General features: G+C 39.3%; 1 protein-coding gene across 1 annotated transcript; it reads right to left on the bottom strand.

Moving 5' to 3' along the window:
* Window positions 1-12,010: 12,010 nt before the first annotated feature.
* On the bottom strand, window positions 12,011-16,758 carry plk2b (polo-like kinase 2b (Drosophila)). Its single transcript, XM_038281504.1, has 14 exons — window positions 16,543-16,758; window positions 16,334-16,441; window positions 16,119-16,235; window positions 15,850-15,979; window positions 15,514-15,697; window positions 15,218-15,416; window positions 14,934-15,081; window positions 14,748-14,842; window positions 14,309-14,441; window positions 14,109-14,189; window positions 13,833-13,992; window positions 13,440-13,569; window positions 13,186-13,296; window positions 12,011-13,036 (listed from the first exon to the last, which is right to left on the bottom strand). The coding sequence occupies exons 1-14, from the start codon at window positions 16,726-16,728 to the stop codon at window positions 12,845-12,847; spliced, it is 1,974 nt and encodes a 657-aa protein (XP_038137432.1). The 5' UTR covers window positions 16,729-16,758; the 3' UTR covers window positions 12,011-12,844.
* Between the last annotated feature and the right edge of the window lie 824 nt (window positions 16,759-17,582).

A 17,582-nucleotide genomic window follows, 5' to 3' on the forward strand; every position in this document is an offset into this window, starting at 1 on the left:
AGAACCTAATAACGCTAACATGTAGGTAATGATGTCTAAACAAACTTAAAAACTCAAGCGAGGGTTGTTTCTAGATTAATCTGACTAAATGAAAAAAATAAAGGAAAAACTTCAAATGTAACTTTTAGGCTATTTTCATCAGATTATTCCAAAATGCATCAGCCCATTGTCCAGTATATGAAAATAACGAAACACAGAAAGGCTTTAAATACTAATAGTAATAGCTATTATCTGAAAAGTTAAATGAACCAGAGGATTGTGTCTCTCATAGGTTCTGCTTCATGTCTTTGATGTTTTCTCTTGTTTTTGAGAAAACCAGCACCACATGACACAATGCTTGATAAACAGAACAGAAAGGGACAAGCTATAACTATAAACAAATCCTGATCAATCCAGTCAGAATGAGTTCATTAAAATCAATGAGGTCCGAAGCCTTGCTACCGCCATACCACGTAACCGCTTTAAACAGTGGTTCAGATCACCTGGAACTTCGGCAGGCCTCAGCCTCAGTATTCAGTCAAGACATGGGAGTTTGTAGGAGAGTTGTGGTCAGTTGGATAGAGTTTGGATATATTCCAAGAATAGATTGGCTGTAAAAACAACCAATATATTTGGTTAAAACAATTTGGGTTAGATCAAACAATATACTGTAACAGTCAGTGTTGGGCAAGCTACTTGTCCAGTGTAGTGAGCTAAGCTATCAGCTACTCAACAATAAATTAAGCTTCACTACACAACAGCTACCACCTAAAGAATTATAGCAAGCTAAGTTACACTAATGTGTTCAAAGTAGCTTAACTACATCAGAAGCTACTTAACGTTGTACCAACCTAATGTCAATTCAAAATGAGTCTGACACACTAGTTAAAATATTTATTAAAGATCAGCCAATGACATATCACAGTGTAAACATTGCTTTATGATCAGCATATTAAAATAAAAACTAAAGTAATTACTAGTAGACAAACTAGTAAACAATCTGCTGTTATTAGAACCAAATTAAAGGTACTGTGTAGTGTTCTACACACCGAGACATGGCTATGAGTTTGCATTCAATGGACATCTCTAGGGAAAACAAAACCCTACAAAAGACCTCAATTAAACAGTTGATTCAAGTAACAAACAAAACTGTTTACAAAAGAAGGTGAAAAAATAAAGAAGCTAATTAAGAGATACATATATATATGTCTCACCATTTAATTTAATTTCTACCTACATATTTATTCATTGTATTTTTGGAGGCAATTAATTGAATGCTTATTTATTTATTTATTGAGCATTTATTTATTTATGTATTTATTTTATATACGGTAGAGCTGTTCCTCCATAAATAAAAACATCTTGTCTGTGCAAAGCCTAAAAACAGATTTATGTAAACATCCTGTCAGGTAAACTAGGCCATGAAAACACAATATGGAAGTTTCACTACTGCTCTCTAATTAGAGTATCTTAGTGGTACATAGATATGGGAGAATTATCCTGCCATAATGCAAGAGCACATCATTTCAATTTGAGAAAAGAATTTCCAGTGATGGGCAGTAGCGCCGCTACATGTAGCGAAGCTATTAGTTTAACTACATTTTCCAGTAGCTTCACCGTAGCGTCGCTGCTTTGTTTATCAAGTAACTTTCCTGTAGCGACGTTATTGTTTTGATCAAGTAGCGACGCAGCGTCCACAAACGCTACAAAATCCAGGGCAAAACTTAGAAATGCAACCAGGTTTTCTATTTTTTTGTTTCACAATCCTCTCCAGGGTGCGGTTATCTCTCTTGCTTGTACACTTTTTTCGACCACATCTTTTCCTTCCCTTCGCCTCTCTATTAATGTGCTTGGACACTGAGCTCTGTGAACAGCCAGCCTCTTTAGCGATGACCTTTTGTGTCTTGCCCTCCTTGTGCAAGGTGTCGATGGTCGTCTTTTGGACAACTGTCAAGTCAGCAGTCTTCCCCATGATTGTGTAGCCTATAGAACTAGACTGAAAGACCATTTAAAGGCTTTTGCAGGTGGTTTGAGTTAATTAGCTGATTAGAGTGTGGCACCAGGGGCCATCAATTTTGAACCTTTTCACAATATTCTAATTTTCTGATATGATGAATTTGAGATTTTCATTTGTTGTCATTTGTAATCATCAAAATTAAACAAAATAAACATCTGAAATATATGAGTTTGTATGTAATGTATGAATATAATATACAAGTTTCACTTTTTAAATGGAATTACTGAAATCAATCCACTTTTTCATGATATTCTAATTTTATGACCAGCACCTGTATATGGGGGACAGAACAAAGATGGGGTAATGAGCTGATATGGTGCAGATGTGGATAGAAGTAACTAGAAGGGAACTAGGGGTAAGGAGAACTGAAAAAGGGGGCAGCACAGAGTAACTCAAAAAATGTAACACTCCTTAAATACTCAAATAGAAGTCAAAAAAGGTGAGAACAATAACATTTAGCTTGTATTTCTGTTTTTGCACAAAATTTCTCTACTGTCCTTATTTTAACAACAATTAGTTAAGTCAAAAGACAGGGTTCACAATACTTTAAAAAGCCTTAAGAAATGACTGTTGATCAAGTCTTGTTTCAAAAGATTGCAAAAAATTTGAAAGAAAGGCAACTAAATAAGAGGTAATTAAAGGTTTTCATGGCTGAAAAACAGTGACGGCTGGTGAAAAATATTTTTGGTGGGGCTGATATAGCCTAGTGTATGTCTCCAACTAATCCGGAATAAGAATTCAAATAAACAATTGGACAATACATACAATTTAACAGTAATGATTTAATTTACTATATAATAACAGTAACAGTGATGATTTGGGTCACTGTGACGGGGTTCTTTGGCCTCCAAGAATCCAGGCTCAGTCGGGTTACCGGTGTTGGTGATTTATTGTGCTCAAAAACTCAAAACAGGGTGCAAAAGAAACTAAACATGTGCAAGATACTCTGGGCCTCAGCCTCCCTCCAGTTACCAGCAATGTAACAAAGAAACAGAAAACAAAAATTGCCGCTTTTCTTCCCACAGCCCTCATTAAATAGTTTAAGCCCCTCACCTCAGGCTCTCTTATTTCTGATTTCTTCTCATAAATCAGTTTTGTCCATATATTACCTCCACAAACAATTGATGTACAAAAACAAATAATTTTTACAACTTAATTATTTTACACAGATTCATTGACTTATTCAATTACACCAAACTGGGTTTGAACCCAGCAAAGACGCAGCCAGACTGAAGATGACAAGTCCCCGCATAAACACACACACACACACACCACACACACAACCACACACACACACACACACACACACACACACACACACACACACACACACGGCTAACCCCACTGAAATATTAAGTGTGCACCCTCAATATGCCAGCAGGTAACCAGGACAGCTTGTGTGTTTTAAGTTCATGGAGCTACTTGGCTCAGCGCGAGCGGATTGGTCCTCACAAACACAGTATAACAGGAATGTGTGTGTGGCGCGCAAAGTTAGAGGATGTGGATTCGTCACAGTCACAATAACCATGACATGAAATTTTCATATCCTACAACAGGGATGTTCTTCTGGCAAACGGGTAGATAAATAAGGATCTCACCGAATTTGGTGGAAGCTGCATCTCGTTCGTTACATTCGCCCTTTAATTGTCTGCACCTGCGCTTGAGTGCAGAAGCCTGTAAAAGCGCAGTATTTTCAGCGCCCCAAGACCATAAAGTTCTGAGATGCTGATTGGCCATTAAATTCACCTAGCAATAGTACATGATTGACAGATTCTCTGCAAATGTGGGTCTGTCTGATCAGCGCCCCCAGAACAGAGACGGTAGGAGTCTGTCTGTGGAAATCCACAAATTAATGACAGTAGATAGGGAAATGTAGTTTATATAATTTGTTTTGCTTATATGTAAACACTCTAGAGAGTAAAACTGACATTTATGAGTTAATTTCTAAAAATATATTTTACGTTTCTCTCTTCTTATCAGAGAGGGCGGTGCCCCAGCGCCCCCTATGGGCCGGCCGCCACTGCTGAAAAACCTTCAAAACTTCCTGGCAGAATAAAAAATAATAAAAGTGGTGATTAATTCTTATATGGGTGCTTTTAAGAGGGTGTTTCATTCGGAGACAGTCGTTTCTCCCTTTGTGCTTTTCTAATTCGGCACAATTCTTTGATAGACAGCTGAACCAAAGCTTATTTTAGCAACGTGTAAGCTTCTATTTTTAGCTGGTCAAAAAAGATCTCTTCAGAGGACTGATTGAAAAAAATTGCTGGGACCAGAGAAGGAGGCATGGACGTCACAAAAAGTGGCCACCACTTCTAAAATGGTGACTCATTCCCAACTCTAAATATCACTGATCACCTGGAGAGAAGCGAAGTGTGACAGGCTGCAAATGCACTTGAATATCTTCTTTCTTATTTAGAGATTCAATAAACACGTTCCCTTTATTAAAAACAAATGCAATTTCTGCCTCAGGAAATTGTGTGAGAAATGCTAGTACTGATCTCTGCAACTGCTGGAACACAGAATAGACAAAGCTGCACTCATCCCAGTTCTTTTTCTGTTTTAGTTCACAGAGTAGGAGGAGTTCTAACATTTGATATGCAAAGGCCTTCAAATCCCCAATGTACATCACTGTTTGTGTTTCAAAGCTAGTTTTCTTTCAGAATCTGACTAAAATCATATTATGACACCAAACTGACTCACTACCAGTAGAGAATTTTCTATCAGGAAAACTCATCCACTGCAAGTCAGCGTACAAGAAAAATAATTTTGAATAATATTGCATGTTTCATGCAGAAATCAAGCATTTTTAGCTAAAACTATGATCTGAGGTTGCTCCATACCCATACTTCATAAGCACCTTTTATGGGTACACAAAATAAATCTTGGTTAAGAAAAAAAAGTAGTTGCGAGGTAAATACAAATCGGTTTATTAATGAACCAAACACCAATAAGATTGATGTTTACTTTATAAACAACTTCTGGACATAATAGATGGGGGTTAAACGTTGCAGAACAGCCAGTACCAAATTCCATCTTGGAATAATGTTAAACTAACCTAATGTCTGGGCTGTTATGTAATCACCCAACCCAAAAGAGTTCAAGAAATGTTCGGTTGGAAGAAAAGAGTGTACGTTTTTCAATTTCTGTGTTTTGCAAATAAGAATTTTAAAAGTGAAGCAAGCAATTGCACTCACCCCAATGTGACTGATATCCTCAGGTAAAGTTAGTAACAACTAATTTGACTCTTAAACCACAAGGTTTATCCTGAGAATCCAGTAGTTTGTCACACAGGGTTAGTGCAAATCCTGTTCTTGCTTTAGGAGGACCAGGAAACACACAAGACTGAGAGAAAAAGGTAGGAAATATTTTTAATGCAGATTAGGCTATCAACAAAATATTAATCATTTTGAACATCCTCACAGATTAGATCCAAGTTAATCCAGAAGGAACATGCCTTGCAAGTCAACATCTTCATACAATCGACTGGTTTTCCAGGAAGCAAACTTTTAACCAGCATGACTGTATTGTCTCTGTAAACTGCCTTGTTGGTGCAACATAAAAAAAAACTGAAAGTTTTGTTAAACTGTGTAATAATTCTAGTAAAAATAGAAAGATACGAACCAGCTGCAATCTTACCAAGGCTGGCATATGCAATATTAATCAGAGAGGCAGTCAAAAGAGATCTGTAGCAGTTCTGGAGTAGCAGCAGAGATCCAAACATTAGATGGGAATATAGCAACATTTGTAGAGGGATCTAGAGAGATGAGATTAAATGTAATTGCGCTGTTCTACAAGAAAAATGCCATGTCAGAGAGGTAACATATCACCCTAAACATGCCACCCCTTAAATGAAACGATACAAGGGCAGCATTATGATGTGGGGATTCTTCTTCAACTTGCACAGCTATGCTGGTCAGAGTTGAGATAAGGAGCTGGCAGTTTAGGAAGAGCAAAGCTAAATCTTATACATATTAGCAAGGATCATTTGAAATCCAGACCTCTAATAAATTGAGGATGCTTCACAGGATGTAAAAATTAAATTTCAATTATAAATAATTGTAGTGAGCTTTAGGTATGCTATAGTACTGTTGTAAATTGTTTCTCAAGATGTTCTAGGATGAGAAATACATAATCTTACTAGGCTAAACCACTGACTCAAGTAAATTCCTGTGTGGCTATGCAATCTGATAAGCCAACACTTGCTGACCAACTTCTAACATGATCTGAATTTAGGACTGTTTGTGTCTAAAAGCTGAATCTATATTCAACTGTTGTGCCTTCTCACTCCGAGAGACTCTGAGAGAGAGTGGTAAGAGCCACTTTCCAAGCTTTCAACTCAGAAGTTTATTATTACACCCATATAGTTGAGATGCATCACTTCTGCAGCAGTAAAAATGCCCTTGAAGGTCTGAAAACTTCCCATCATCTGCAGCAGGGTCTATTCCTGTCTGACTGAAGCATCCATTCCAGAGGCCATTACTCTCTGAACAAACACAAATGCACGCACACACATGAACACACTCAGACCTGGAGGTGTTATCATGAATAATTCCTAATCGCTGCTCCTGTAGGCTACTTCCTGTTCTCGGTTCTTTTTCGTGTGGGTATGTTTATGCATGAGATATTCATTATTGAACTCTGAAGTGCACATATATTTTCTGAGTGAACATCTAAAGGGGATGACTCAAACGTCCATGTTCAACTTCCACCATTACATAAGCGTAGAAGCGGAGGAGAGGTGTTCGGCAACGGACGGGTAAATCAAACACTGGCTGCGGAACAAAGGGTGATCCTCGTCCAAACAGATGAGTGGCTGGTGGTTGTGCTTTTTATTACAGGGGTTCAGCAAAGAGAAGCATCGTCACCCATCCTTTATGCAGGGTTTGTTAATTTCCAGCTCCCATCATTATGATCAGTGGGTTGCTTGTTTCCATGGCCACAGAAAGGGAATGTGAAAAATATGTTTAAGAATGAGTATAGTGACTTTCCCTGAAACACTGTGATGTAATCAGTGACATAGTTTGGCCAATTGATGTCACTGTAATAGCTTGTCTGTGTTCAGCAGGCTTTTCTTTTCCACATTTCTGAGCCAGCCGCCCTGCCCACATACAGGTGCTGGTCATAAAATTAGAATATCATGAAAAAGTAGATTGATTTCAGTAATTCCATTTAAAAAGTGAAACTTGTATATTATATTCATACATTACATACAAACTCATATATTTCAGATGTTTATTTTGTTTAATTTTGATGATTACAAATGACAACAAATGAAAATCTTAAATTCATCATATCAGAAAATTAGAATATTGTGAAAAGGTTCAAAATTGATGGCCCCTGGTGCCACACTCTAATCAGCTAATTAACTCAAACCACCTGCAAAAGCCTTTAAATGGTCTTTCAGTCTAGTTCTATAGGCTACACAATCATGGGGAAGACTGCTGACTTGACAGTTGTCCAAAAGACGACCATCGACACCTTGCACAAGGAGGGCAAGACACAAAAGGTCATCGCTAAAGAGGCTGGCTGTTCACAGAGCTCAGTGTCCAAGCACATTAATAGAGAGGCGAAGGGAAGGAAAAGATGTGGTCGAAAAAAGTGTACAAGCAAGAGAGATAACCACACCCTGGAGAGGATTGTGAAACAAAACCCATTCAAAAATGTGGGGGAGATTCACAAAGAGTGGACTGCAGCAGGAGTGAGGTCTTCAAGAACCACCACACACAGACGTATGAAAGACATGGGTTTCTGCTGTCGCGTTCCTTGTGTCAAGCCACTCTTGAACCACAGACAGCGTCAGAAGCGTCTTGCCTGGGCTAAAGAGAAACAGGACTGGACTGCTGGTGAGTGGTCCAAAGTCATGTTCTCTGATGAAAGTAAATTTTGCATTTCCTTTGGAAATCAAGGTCCCAGAGTCTGGAGGAAAAGAAGAGAGGCACTTCATCCACGTTGCTTGAAGTCCAGTGTAAAGTTTCCACAGTCAGTGATGGTTTGGGGTGCCATGTCATCTGCTGGTGTTGGTCCATTGTGTTTTCTGAGGTCCAGGGTCAACGCAGCCACATACCAGGAAGTTTTAGAGCACTTCATGCTTCCTGCAGCTGACCAACTTTTTGGAGATGCAGATTTCATTTTCCAACAGGACTTGGCACCTGCACACAGTGCCAAAGCTACCAGTACCTGGTTGAAGGACCATGGTATCCCTGTTCTTAATTGGCCAGCAAACTCTCCTGACCTTAACCCCATAGAAAATCTATGGGGTATTGTGAAGAAGAAGATGCAATACACCAGACCCAACAATTCAGAAGAGCTAAAAGCCACTATTAGAGCAACCTGGGCTATCATAACACCTGAGCAGTGCCACAGACTGATCGACTCCATGCCACGCCGCATTGCTGCAGTAATACAGGCCAAAGGAGGCCCAACTAAATACTGAGTGCTGTACATGCTCATACTTTTCATGTTCATACTTTTCAGTTGGCCAAAATTTCTATAAATCCTTTGTTTTTATTGGTCTTCAGTAATATTCTAATTTTCTGATATGATGAATTTGAGATTTTCATTTGTTGTCATTTGTAATCATCAAAATTAAACAAAATAAACATCTGAAATATATGAGTTTGTATGTAATGTATGAATATAATATACAAGTTTCACTTTTTAAATGGAATTACTGAAATCAATCTACTTTTTCATGATATTCTAATTTTATGACCAGCACCTGTATCTGCTAATCAGTGTGCCTGTCTGTATGAGAAATAATGACCTCCTGTGTGTTTGAGTGAGTGTGTGTTTGAGGCTCAAGGTCAGCCACATTGCACAGACTGCCATCTTTGCAATCTTTCATTTGCTGCTGCAAAAGAAAAGTACAGACTTGAACTGCAGAACAAATAACTTGTCTGCTACCAAGTTTTCTATCCCATGCATCATGCTACCTTTTCCTGTCCTGATCAAAGATAAATCACTCAGACTAGTGCATTGATTGGAAGAGTTTTAAGATAAAACGTTTAAATGGGTGGCTCAGGTTCGTTACGGGGGTTGTGTTAAATAATCTGAGCAGTAAGTATCTTACTTGAATAAAAGAGCCTTATTTGGATCTTAAGCCTCAGCTTATTTTTAAGGGGCATAGATCAGCAACTCTCCAGGATTACATTTCTAACCATTTTACAAACACTTCATAAATAACTTATCTGAACAAAATATGCATATTCCTTTTTTTGGCATGTTTAAGAACTCTGCAGCATTATGGCTTTAACTCTCAAAGGCCATGTGCCATGTAAACCACTGCTACAGTAATTACACAGCTACTTCTCAAATGACCAGGCAACAAACCCAATAAAAGCATTGCTTAATCTCAACACTGCAGAAATGCTTTGTCTTCTCAACCCTGAAGCTAAAACTTGTAATCGGTTTAATCATCAAATAATTATCTTCTCTTGGGTACACTCGTAGATAGAGTTACCAACCATGTTCCATACATATTCGTCTCTTATTGGGCAGTTAAATGTTGCGTCTCGTATTGAACCAATATGGGACTGAGTTGTACCTAATTTAATAAATGTCCAATGCAGTTTGTCTCATACAGAGACACACTTACAATGGATCTCACAATAAATAACAATATGAAAAGCTGGTAAGTCCAGCAAAATTGTCATGGTGGGATCTAAGCAGGATATGCTCAGCTCTGCTTTAGCTGCCATCATAGTTGCCTATGGACAGATTCAAAACACCTGTAGTTTACCTGATCCTTCACCATAACCTCAGAAGGAATCCCTTGTAAAAAATACAGACATAATGGAAAGAGGCCAATTCTGGCTGAGCAGCATCAGTGAGAATGAGAATTAGGAAAACTATAAAATATGTTGGGCTGTCAGGGAGTGTAAGCAGTGGCACACGGTGGGCTGTTCGTGGCTCAGGAGAGAACCACTACAGACAGCATCAGTCCTTCATACTCAAACTATCCCCTTGCAATAAAGTTGTGTTGAATATTGTGATTATTGTTATTGTACTGATTTAAAGACTAAAAGTAAATAGATAATATAAGCAAACAAATATTGTTAAGATAAGGTGTTTTCTGCACATTTGCTAGAGTATACGCATTTTCTGTGTGTTCTGCATACTATAAGTCAAAATCATGTAAAAAAAAAAAAAAAAAAAAACAAAGTTACACACAAAAATTAATGTCATGGAGAATGTAATTGAGTTTGCTGCTTGTATTGTAGCTTTCGAAGAGCCGTTGTTTAACAGAATATAAGGCCTATGTTATACCCCCCCTAGTCCTTGTTTTATTTATTAAACTTGGTAACCCTACTTATAGAGCTTTACATTTCATTTTGATGATATAAAAAAAGGAAAACTCACCTGATGTGAATGAAAACTGTAAATTACATACTTTTTTATCCTAATACACATACACAGTTCAAACCAGAAGTGAATCAAAGGGGACAGATGAAGATACCTTCCACAGTCTGCTTCATTTGCCCAGTTTTAAAATGTAGGTAGAATATTTTTATTTTAACATGAGAAAAACTTCTGTCATAGTTTCTTGCACTGTAGCAAATATTTGCCATGATCAAAAGGAGCGTATATTGTCATTTTTAATAAAATCTGGATTAAATGTTTTCGCCATATGCTTTTAATATTATTTCCATAAAAATAAAAAATAAAACTTGCAAAAATCTGGGATTTTGTCAAAAAAAAAAAAAAAAAAGAAGAAGAAAACATTTACTGTTGACAGAGCCTCAGTTTAAATTCAGATCCGTGCTGGGGGGAAAGCTAAGGGCTAATCAAAAGGGGACAAAGCCAGTGCATATTTTTACTGCATTTAAAAAACCTCTAACCTCATAGTTGTTTATGAAACTTCAGAAGTTTTTCCCTTTATTTACACTGAAAATTATTTAGAAATGTGAGTAGAAGGTTGCCTGCAACTATTAATCTACTGTATATAGACACATGAAATGTTCGCTTGAACTACCCTAATGTCTTTCCTCTTAGGTTTTGTTGTCGGTAATTGTTCTACACAGGAAGAACATTAGGGCCGCATTCCCTCCAACCCCATTTAACATAACTATGGTTTAAGGATTCATTGAATACCATTTGTACTAAAAGTCCATTTAGGTATTTTCCCTTCTGGGACTACTATAGAGTTTCATTCAGGCTTCAGGTACTTAGAGATTCACTTCCAAACAGAAACCCCACATTCATATCTTCAGGTAACACAGAGTACATGTCAGACTTAATATTACTTTAGCGATAGTTTCAAGGTGTTGCTTTATTGTATATCTCGTACCATGTCTTTTGGTTGTGCTGTTCTTTTTTTCATCTCGTTACAGGTGATGAAGCAGTCTGAAAATGTTTTGTCATTGTCTCCTTCCTATCTCCTCTTTCATCTTTTGTCCTTTTTTTTTTCTTTTTCCTTTTTCTTCTGTTTTTCTGCTCTACTTACATTGCAGTGTCCATATGAACTGTAAAACTCCCTGCATAATTATAATAAAGCAATTTATATGCATGAAACAAGTGGATTGGTATGGCAATTGCCATACCGCTACACTTGTGAAAGTAAAATCTGTTGGGCTCCTTTTGGCATCAAGACAATTATTCTTATTGCCACATTGCCAGACAGGACACTGTAGAAAAAAAAAAGAAAAGTTTCATTCTGATCTTGATTTTTTTTCCAAACAGAGATGTCAAGAGTTATAAATCCCTGTTTAGATGTTAACTACCCATAGTATAAAACAGAACCTGACTTAAGAAAATCTGATTATTTTCCTAAGCAATCCATCCATCCATCCATTTTCAGTCACGATTATCCCAAGTGGGGTCGCGATTGGTGCTGGTGCCTATCTCCAGCTGTCAATGGGCGAGAGGCGGGGTACACCCTGGACAGGTCACCAGTATTTTCTTAATAATAAAACATATTTTTAGGAAAACCATCTGACCCCAATATCTGCCAAATGTCTTGTACTGTATGTAAGCATAGTTAAGAAGCCGGTAAATGAAGGAAAGCTCAGTTTTTTGTTTTTTTTTTTAGAAAACACTCTTATTTATTAAATAAATAAATACTGCACTTTTATTACACAATAAGTTATTTAAGACATTGTTACCAAGATGAAAATGGCTCCTAAATGTTGCTTAAAAAAAACCTTGTGTTAAGTCACTCTACATCCTCTCCAGCTCAGAGTGCTGAGCCCATCTGTCAGTAAAGACAGCAATGAACAAATCACAGTTTTTAAAAGTTAGTATAATGTTACACCTCCCCACACACACTCAGACGAACATGCACTCTTTTAAAATCTGCAACAGATAACAGCTATAAAAGTCTTTTCTCTTCATGGCTGGGGTGGCTTAGACATACACTGTACATAATTTACAGTATCTCACAGAGAGCTCTGTTAAAGTTCAAAGCATCATGTTATGCCTCTGGTATCAAACAGATCATTCTATACACATCTAAGCTGGTGCCAGCCCAGCGTTAGTTTTATTACATGCCTGACAGCTCTTTTTGTCTTAGTTCTCCCCCAAAAACATATGGGGTTCACATTCGTACCAACATCCACGTTCCTCTCTTCTCCAACAATACAAATCAGCCCTTTAGTTCCCATCAGCATTCATTGTGCTACATTTCGTATTCCCACGCTCTCATAGTCTCTCCCTCTGCATTATTCTTTCGCCTGCACCGAGGCTGAGTCATGACGGTGCAACGGTGAAGGAATGTTAATTGACTTTGCTCAAGCCCAGCCTTGCAAGTCCGCCTGTTCTCTTCCAGGTTCCCTGTTCCTCTGCAGCACTGCAGTAACACAGTGGGTGTGGATTTTTTTGTTTTTTTTTGGTCCAGAGTAGATTTTTGTAGGTTTAGCTGCATCTCTGCAGGAGCATATTGAGGGAGTACACCAGACGTTGGCGCAGGTCGTTGGGGCAGCCAGATGTGAGCAGTGAACTGAGTTTGAAGGTTTTAGACACTCGTTCTTCGTTGATGTATGTCAGCATGTACTCATCCCTCTGGCAGCACAAGATGATCTTGGTATGATCATGGTAAAAGTTGACCTTTGGATAGAAAAACAGATATTAAAGTATTGAATTTAATTATTTGATCTGTACCTTTGTTTGGGAAAAATGTCATGGCTCGCACCCAAACAGCCTCTCTGAGCATGCGTAGCAACGGCTGTGTTTTCTGCAACAGTGGGTGCGTTTACCTGGAAGGTGCCATCGTTAAAGAGCATCATGAGGGCACGGTCAGACTTCAACCACTGCAGCAGGTAGAGTCTGGGCATGTCTGCATCTGTTGTAGTACCGAGGTCCCCACCCTAGGAAACATAAAAGACAAACATCTTAGGATTAGACAGGCTTCAACTTGAAAGTTTTTGATGTTGCAGGGTGTGGAGATCAATAAAAAAAAGATCAGCAAGTGAGATACACTTTAGCCTGACAAACTGGAAATTTCACTTACATCCATGAGGTTTTCCTCCATGTAGTGGGAAAAATACTTGAGCACAGTAACTTGTCCCACAAAGTGCTCAGGGACCTCGCAAGTGGGAAAAACAGAACGCTGGCCTAACTCAGCATAGTAATGGATGGTCCTAAAAGGAAAAACAGATAAGTTGGTTATAAAACTGACACTGGATAAAAATAGCAAGTTTGTTTTGAAAAATAGGGATTTAATTAGTCAAAAATAACCTAATCCACAAAGTAACTCATTTTGCGGGGGATAAATGTATGCTGTCAGACATAAACTAGACATCTCAAATAAAAGAGATGACCAACCATAACACTATTCCTAAACCTGAGCCACCACATTTAACATCAAAGCTTACATGTTATGATAGTACAACCTATTGCTTACTTTCTATCTGGCAGGAGGCTCATGTGGGTCCCGTTGTTGAAGAGAACTCCTACAGTGTGATCGGACAACTGGTAGCCGAACCCATACTTGTTGGAGTAGTCGACCCATTTAGTGACCCATTGAAGACTGCAGCTGTTTAACGTCTGCGGGGTGTCATTTGCTGCAATGATTAAACACAAGTCAGAATCAGACTACACACATAAGGGTAAGAGGTATTTATGTATTTTAAGATAAGCTAGAAGTCCTAAGAATTGAATTATTCAGTTAATAACTCACCTTTAGGCATGTTCTCGAGACATCCTCTTAACACACTGGCAACTGTCTCAGCCACGCTCCCTGTTGTGTTGTCTTCCAGACCTTAAAAATAAAAGATCAGGAGCCACTTAGATGCATTAGGGGTAAAACACACATTTCCACTCAAGCTGTCACTTTAGATCTCCATCACACATAATCTTCACACTCATGGTGTAACTTACATTCACTGCTGCTGCTACAGCTGCCCAGACTCCCCCTGACGATCAGTCTAATGGTGTCTTGCGTATTCGGTGACTGATTCTCTGTTGCCAAGGCGACGGGGCTCCCGGCAGATGGCGGAAGTAGACTTCCATTCTGAGGTGGGAACGAGTGACGACAGGGCTCAGAATGTGTGAGTTTAGATCATCTATTCCTACTATGACTCAGTGGTCACCCACAGATTTCAAAGTGGATGGCTTTAAAGGTTGAGAATAAAGTGCTTTCAGCTAGTTCAGCAACTGTGCTTGTTAGAAAGTTTTGCTGCAGCCACAGAGGGTGATTCATTGGATTCTCCACAGCAGGTTATCTTAAATACACACAAGTTTTTATTGGTATGTGACTAATACACCTGCAGAAGTAGTCTACCCACTCCCTAAATGCTGTGTATTTTTGCTTTCTTACCTCAGACATCTTTTTGCCATGTTGTTGACTGATGACGGTCCTCTCTAAGTCGTGCTGCAGTTTGTAGATCTCCTCTTCCTCCTTAGTTAACTTGTCTGCAAGTAAACACCAGATGTTAATCCTTGAATCTGCAAAAACAGATTCCTGGAAGGTTGTCGGGTTGAAGTAGTTATTTATAATACTTACTCAAGGTTTCGTAGTATTTGACCTTATCCCTCTTCCCTCCAAATAGCGCTGCAGCAGCTTTCTTAAAGAAGCTCTTTGCAGGACTAGAGACGTGGAAATCTGGTGGCGAATGGCAGCAGCTAGGTGATAGACGCTCTGGACTAAAGCCCTGCAGATAATTGAGTAAAATGGGTCAGTGCGTGGCCGGGTGGTTAGAGTGGGGGAGAGGTACTTCAAACCCCCACACACTGACATTTTCTGAATGAAAGCCAAAGCAATTCAAAACACCAGAGTGGAGGTCTAACCTGGGTGAAGAATTCATGCCTCAGAATGAGGTCAAGATTGGGTCTGTCCTCGGGAATCTTGGCCAGTAGATTGGCAATGAGCTGCTTTGCCTGTGCTGATAGTGAGGAAGGGAGTGAGTAACGTGCCTCTCTGATACACCGGTAAGTCTCCTTCAGGTTGGTGGTTTCAAATGGAGGTCGACCCAGGAGCATAGTATACCTGTAACATTATACAAGCAATGTATGTTTAAAATATATTCTTTATTTTCAAAAGTAGTTTACTAGTGAATTAGGACTCATGTATGAAATTAACTCACATTACACAGCCCAGAGCCCAGATATCCGATTCACAGCCATGACCTTGCTTGTTGAGGACCTCAGGGGACAGGTAATTTGGAGTCCCGCAGATCGTCTTCCTCCTGTTTCCAGCCGGCTCCAACTTGGCAGCCAGACCAAAGTCTCCGACCTTCAGTTCCATTGACTCGCTCACAAAAAAGTTCCCTTTAGGGTCAGAAAGGCAACATAAGCACTTGATAGACAACCTGATACCCAAAGCATAGGACTATGTTAAAGTAGGTTGGTTTCAAGAAATCACATACATATCCACAGAACAGCAAACATATGCAAATCAATCATGCAGAAGTATTTCTTACCCAATTTAAGGTCCCTGTGAAGGATTTCTTGTTCATGCAGGTACTTTAGTCCAGAAACAATCTGTCTCAGGTAATACCGGACTTCAGGCTCAGTAAGAACTTTTCGAGCCTTCAGAATGTGAGCTAAAGACTATAAAGACACAGAACAGAAAATATATCCATCATTACACCTTTACTCTAAAAAATCATGCACTTATGTTTTGCATCTTAGATGTTAGAGGGAGATCATTAAATAAGTGCCAGTGATTTCTTATAATGATAACACTCACTTTTCTACTGCAGTATTCCAGCAAGATGTAAATGTTCTCTTTGTCCTCAAAATGGTGATAAAAATGCACGATGTTTTTATGGTGCAGCAATTTGTGCAATTCAATTTCTCGGTCGATCTGCAAGCAGAGGAACGACACAAGGATTAGGTCTGTATCCAGAATGTCAGTGATAATTGGCCCATTGATGCACGCAGACACCGCCGCAGCGGGCTTACCTTCTCCCGCTGGTGAGGCTTGGAGACGCGCGCGTGCGGGATGATCTTTGCTGCGTAAACTTTACCGGTGGAGAGGTCCGTCATCTCATAACATTTAGCAAATCCTCCCTGGATGAAAGAGGGGGAACAACAGTGTTACAAACACCGTGCCTTCGGGACGAGAAGTAAATTCCGAAGAGTGGAAGGAGATATTGGGAGCTGTGCGCTACCTTTCCCAAAACTTTCCCTCGGCAGTAGCACTTCCCAGTGGCCGGGTCGGTGATGATCCGAGCCATCTCCGATGGCGCGCTGCGCTCATCTGTTCTTTTGCGCCGAGGCTCGCAGGACCTCTGCGTTGATTCACACATGCTGCTGCTGTTAGTCTGCTGGAGGACGGTGTTTTTATGTACTTCCATCAGATGGTTTGTTTTCTCTCCGCATACAGAATGCGCCCCAGAGAGGCGCTCTGGAAGCTTTTATAGCCCCGGTCCCTCCCTGTCTCCTCCTTCCTCCCTCCCACCGTGCCTCCCTACCTCTCTAACGTCACTAGAAAACGGGAGCAGTGGTCTGGCTGCTATCGATCACTGAACATATAGAGATAATGCTTTGATGGTGACACAGAAATTAGATGAGAATTAATAAAAATGAGTTGCTGTCACCTGTTTATTTTCATTTTAAACATCATAATCTACATTAGTTATTAACAAACATGTTCATCAAACCAATAAACAACAAACAAAAAAGCGTAAATTGAAAATTTTCATGGGTTCTTATAAAAAGTTTGTTTAATGCAACAAGACAAAGGGGACCTGTGCAGAACAGAAGCACTCTGCATTCTGTGCAGCATCCCAGGCTGCTGAGCTGTTTGGAGCTGTAGCGCCCTCAGGTGGAGGTGTTTGAAAGCGGTCATTGTTTTAAATTGGAAACGAGAAGTAAAAGTCTCTTGTCTGGTTGGAATACATTTAGCAACAAGTAACCCTTTTGTTCTCAAAGTCAATGTGTTAGAAGGAGGAAGGGATGCACAAGAGTTTCAGCAACATTCACAAGCTGTCCAGAGGTGCTTATAGTAATCACCATCTAACAAAACTGATCAAATGAAGGAACACTAGTGATCCAACATAAGATCAGACAATGGCCACATAATCTGATTCTGGTTCTGACAGAAATGTGTTAGAAGACAACACACTCCAGTTTACTGTGTGTACAAACCAAATCCCATAAAAAATTGGCTGAGTTTGAATCACAAAGGGCTCACTTCCACTCTGATCTT

Source organism: Cyprinodon tularosa, unplaced genomic scaffold (assembly GCF_016077235.1).
Source record: "Cyprinodon tularosa strain WSP-4 unplaced genomic scaffold, ASM1607723v1 ctg171, whole genome shotgun sequence".
NCBI classification, from domain to species: Eukaryota; Metazoa; Chordata; class Actinopteri; order Cyprinodontiformes; family Cyprinodontidae; genus Cyprinodon; species Cyprinodon tularosa.